Raw genomic sequence first — 5,195 nt, forward strand, 5'->3', positions numbered from 1 at the left:
CAGCTCAAGGCTAGTGCTCTACCACTTGAGCCACAGCGCCACTTCCGGCTTTTTTCTTTTTGCTTATGTGGTGCTGGGGAATCGAACCCAGGGCCTCAAGCATTGCAAGGCAAGTGCTCTACCACTGAGCCACCTTCCCAGCCCTCTGCTGTGTCTTTGAGTTGGGAGTGTGAGAGGTGAGCGACACTGTAGGAGACTCCAGTCCACAGAGAACTGGAGAATTGGCAGAAACCCCACCTTGCTCTTCTCAAGTCACGTGCTCCTGTGAAACCAGGCCACTCCAGCAAACCCACTTCCCTGGCAACAGCAAAGAGGGAGAGAAGTCCACACCGCTGTGCCCTGGGAGCTGGACCTTCCCCGAACCCTGCGTCACGGCCTTCCTTCCTCCCCTCACTCTCCTGTTGTCTGCAAAGTACCAGCAATCGTATGGCAACAAGTCAGCATGACAGACACACCCCAGGCTTAGGAAGACCCCAGTAGGAGTCATGTGGTCTAGGAGTAGGAACAGGAGGGGGTCTGTGGCTGACTCTAGAGGGTTTACATTTAAGCTGATGAGGTGCGTTTGTCCATTTTGGCTTTTCTGCAGGGGTTGGCACCAGGAATTACTACAGGAAGATTGGCTACAGATTGCAAGGCCCATACATGGTGAAGATGCTCAGGTAACAGCTACCTCTACGCAGCATCCTCCATGGCGAAGGACAGACTCTCCATGTCTGGCATTGAGCAGAGAGGCCAGACCTACGCTGTCCACCGGCAGGGAGCACGCCTCATCCCGCAGCTGCAGAGTCTGGAAAACACTTCCACAGTCAGTCCGGGCACCTGCTGATGGAGCCCGGGACCCCTCTCCTGTGTGCACCCACAGCATCCCTCCAATCATGTAACCCATTTCTAAATTCTATATGAGAGCTGCAGGTGACTTTTGGGGGCTCAAACAGACAGCATCCTGATGCAGGAGTCTCCTGACTGTCTCTGGTGGCAGCCTCAGGCAGAGAATGACACACTGGGGACACAAATCAGGTCGAAACCAACAAAGGCAGTCACGCTGCAATCCCATCCACATTCGCCTGCGACTTAAGCACGCGAGCTTTGGTTTTAATAGACAGCGTTCTGGTTTCTGTGCTGGTGTTTCGGGAGCATGCAGTGGTGGGAGAAGAGTCAGCTGTGGGTGGTGGCGTGGGACACAGCTGTCCCCAGGCTCCTGTGTATCACATGTGGTCACGCCTTCCCACATGCTCAACCACGGTGCCCAGACTGGGCCATCCAGCACCCATCCCAAGCCGGGCACAGCCCAGCGCACCTGGCCACAGCCTGCGTGGCCCTGGTTAAGACTCCCCCACAAAACCAGAGCCTGCGTGTGAATTGTTGAAGGAGGATGCTGGTGTGTGTTAAATGCAGACAGGTAACGCGTGTGTGAAGGCAGAAGTGGGGTAAATAGGGCCAGATCTAAAACTAGGAAAAAGCAGTTTTCACAGAGTTCACCCATAGACCAGCCTCAGCCCTTCCTGCGCGGCCAGCGGAGGCCCAGCTGCCCACCGCGGCCCACCGGCGTCCCGCAGCCCCTCGGTTTGCTCAGCAGAGCTCATTCCTCTTTGCGGTCTGAAAATAAAATCTTTAGCATAGAAAACATGGTGCACTCGTGCTGGTTTGGTGGTGCTTCCGTTGTTTTTCTCTCCCTGACAGTGCAGGGGCGTTTGTCATGAGTTTACAGGTTTCAGTTGCCAACCGTGACGCCGGTTTCCCCCGGGGTACCATTTCCCATTTCATGACTGTGAAAAGCACGTAGCAGTGGCTTTCTTATGGGTGCATGGCAGCATTCCACAAGTGTGCGTTAGGGAATTTAGCTACTTCTCAATTAGCCTTCCCCCCACAAAAATAAAACCATTAAACCAACAAAGCATACGCCCCCTGGCCGCCGAGCGGGCCGCCTGCGCCAGCCGGGCCCACTTCGGCATCTCGGCCTCCACCTGCCCCTGTTTACCTGAATGGATGGAAATGTACCATGAAGCTGAGAGAGACATGTTCAGGTGATGTTTATTTTAAAAGACCATAACTTAGAGCTTTAAAAAGAGGTTGATGGAAGCTGTGGCTCAAGTGGTAGATGCTTGCCTTGAGCTGAAGAGCTGAGAGACAGCGCCCAGGCCCAGAGTTCAAGCCCCACGACCATCCAAAAAGAGAGAAGAGAAGTTGCTGAGGAGCCTGCCCTGGTCCCTTGGATCTCAGTTCTGGATTCATCCTGTGCTCGTCTTGGGCTTCAGGATGTCCTCTGCTGGTCATCCGCCCACCGTGGCGCCAGTCTCCTGGGCTTTGCAGACCTGCTGAAGTTGCCAAACTCCATCAGAGAGCGAGCGTTCCATAGCCAGGTGCCTCAGCTTCTCTTCTGGCCAGACTAGTCCTTCCCAGACCTCTGCTGCTCAGGCTCAGGGCCACCTACCAAGTCCAGCCTGGCCAAGCCTTCCAGCTCCACGTGAAACCATTAAGGTGTCTTGTGTCTGACCTGTGCTGAATGAGGCCTTATGAACAGCTGCCTTGAGCTCAGTCAGGTGGCGCTGCTTCTGGTTCAGCTTTTGACTAAGTTACAGGCCATGTTAAAAAAAAAAAAAAGGCAGACTGAAATACATTTGGGTAGGAAATGAGACTTTGAAATACATTATCACCAAGTGAAAGGATTTGGGAAAGAAAGCTCAACGTTTCTCAAACTTGGGAGCAAATGGCCCCTTTTCCATTTCCTAGCCCCATTGAACTGGAAGAGCCCTGGGAAGCACAACTGAAAACCAAAGTCTATTCTGTGGAAGCTGTTTTTCCAACTGCAAATTTGATTTTTTTAAAGAATATCTCATTACGGGGCTGGGAAGGTGGCTCAGTGGTAGAGCACTTGCCTTGCATGCATGAGGCCCTGGGTTCAATTTCTCAGCACCACATAAGCAAAAAGAAAAACGCCTGAAGTGGTGCTGTGGCTCAAGTGGTAGAGTGCTAGCCTTGAGCTAAAGAGCTGAGGGACAGCGCCCAGGCCCAGAGTTCAGGCCCCACAACCGGACCCAAAAAATATATATATATATTTCATTACAAATATTTCATTACAAATACAGTTCCAGTACTGGAGCTGTCTCTTATTTTTTTCACTCAAGGCTGGCACTGTATCATTTGAGTCACAACTCCACTTCTGGCTTTTTGGTGGTTAATTGGAGATAAGGAGTCTCATGGAGTTTTCTTCCCAGGCTGGCTTAGAACTGTAATCCTCCAAACTTGACCTCCTCAGTAGCTAGGATTACAGGCGTAAGGCACCAGTGTCTGCTGTTTGTGACGAACAGGTTTGCTATTGTGGCCAGACCTGCAACAAAGGAATTTCTCATCTGACAAGGGACTCCAGTGTTTGGCTAGGGTGTGCACTATAGTATCTGACGCCGAGGGCCATTTCTTCCAGCTGGCCTTTCTCTTTAGTTCACACAAATTCTTGCATTGCAAGCTGGTTAATCCATGCATCGGGTGACATTCCTGCAGATGAGGGCGGCAGAAAGGCTTAGCCTGGGCCTGGGAAGCTGCCTTTGTCCCACGAGCATGGCTGAGCTACGCAGTAGGAGATGGAATCTCATGAAGGGAGTTTGGCTGTTTTGTGGTGTGGGTGGGCATGTTTCTGTCAGGTAGAGTTGTGTGAGCATCCACATGCTCCTGTTCTATTCTGTGAAGGCAGTTCCAAAAAGTAAGTTTACAAATATGTTAACTGATTTGAACACAAACCAGTACTCAAGCTCCTGCCTGTAAAAAGCAAACCAGCAGCTTTTCCACGTTCTTCCCGTACCTTTCTCTCCAGCTCTGTGTCTTGGGGCTAGAATCCCCTCTTTGGCCATTTGGTTGATTTCCCATCATGCACTGAGTTCTGCCAAAGTTCCTTCACTTTGTGATCTTGGGGAATCCTCAAAGTAACTAGTGATGGCTGCCATTTAACAAGGACATGGGCACACGCCTCAGTGTTCAAGGTTTGAAGCCACAGAACAGAGCCATCCTGTGCCCCGGGACAGGAGTGCTGCTTGCTCATGTGCTTAGCATGGTGCTCCCCAATGCCCCTCTCACACACCTCCCCCCACCCCCCTGTGCAGTCTGCACAGCAGCCCTGGTTTCAGCCACTAAAATGCTAGTAAGACTTAGAATCAGAAGCCAGATCAGTGAGTCGGCCTTTCCTGGCACCCTCTGCCCCACATTGCCTTTTTGAGGAGAACGCCTTCAGTCAGCTCCGGTTGGAGCCAGCCAGCACTTCCATGTCTGTATTCCATCCCCACACCGGCGGCGGGAGAGGAAAGCTCTGCCAGCCCAGGTTTCCTAGGGGGCTCGGGAGCAGTGGACCTCGTCAAGGGAGGCTGCAAAGGAAATGGGCGTCAACATTTTTGGGAAACAATGGTGCGTTCCTTTTCCAGCTTCTCAAAATTGTATTTGTTCACTACTTCAAATGCAAATGAGGCAAAAGCTAGCTCAGAAACAAAAATCCAGCCATCTCTCCCTGTGTGCGCGCCCTGTGTGTGAGGTCCCTTGTCCTAGCTCTCTTCCCCACAAAAAACAAAAAAGAGAGAAATCTAGCTGGGCGCTGCTGGCTCACGCCTGTAATCCTAGCTACTGAGGAGGATGAGATCTGAAGATCACAGTTCAAAGCCAGCCTGGCAGGCAGGAAAGCCACCGAAACAGCTAGAAGTGGAGCTGTGGCTCAAGTGATAAGAATGTTAGCCTCGAGCAAAAGAAGCTCGGGGACAGCACCCAGAGTCTGAGTTCAAACCCCAAAACCAGCAAAAGAGAAGGAAAGAAAACCTGGGTTGAAGCGTTAGATGTATTCAAGCACATTAAAAAAAAAAAAAAAACGGACAGCCTTTTTGCATTCTCGTTGTCACAGGACTTAGAATCAGGGATTAAGCATGAGCGACACAGATGTGTTCACTCATCCCTGAGACTTGCGCCTTCTGACATTTTGGTGCATGCATTCACTAGGCCACGGAGTGTGTCCTTTGAGTCACACTCCCACTCCCAGCTCCCTCCAGCCCTTCCTTCAGGGGGGAGGGCGAGACCGTCTGATGCTTGGCCTTTGTCATTCAGAAGGTGACAGACAGCGCCTTCGATTCTGAACAATCTCATCATACAAAATGTCAGAGCACCTGTTCGCTGGAGCACCGAAGCGTGGACGTCCTCTATTGAGGGCAGAGGTGACCACACAT

The 5,195-nt window shown here is 51.6% G+C and overlaps 1 protein-coding gene across 1 annotated transcript in view; it reads left to right on the forward strand.

The window, feature by feature from the left end:
• Positions 1 to 1,616, forward strand: part of Elp3 (elongator acetyltransferase complex subunit 3) — a 55,311-nt gene extending 53,695 nt beyond the window's left edge. The window contains exon 15 of the mRNA XM_013024264.1: positions 587 to 1,616. Within this exon, the coding sequence (XP_012879718.1) occupies positions 587 to 663 (77 nt within the window). The 3' untranslated portion in view covers positions 664 to 1,616. The remainder of the gene's footprint in view (positions 1 to 586) is intronic.
• The last annotated feature ends 3,579 nt before the right edge of the window (positions 1,617 to 5,195 follow it).

Source organism: Dipodomys ordii, unplaced genomic scaffold (genome assembly GCF_000151885.1).
Source record: "Dipodomys ordii isolate 6190 unplaced genomic scaffold, Dord_2.0 Scaffold74, whole genome shotgun sequence".
NCBI classification, from domain to species: Eukaryota; Metazoa; Chordata; class Mammalia; order Rodentia; family Heteromyidae; genus Dipodomys; species Dipodomys ordii.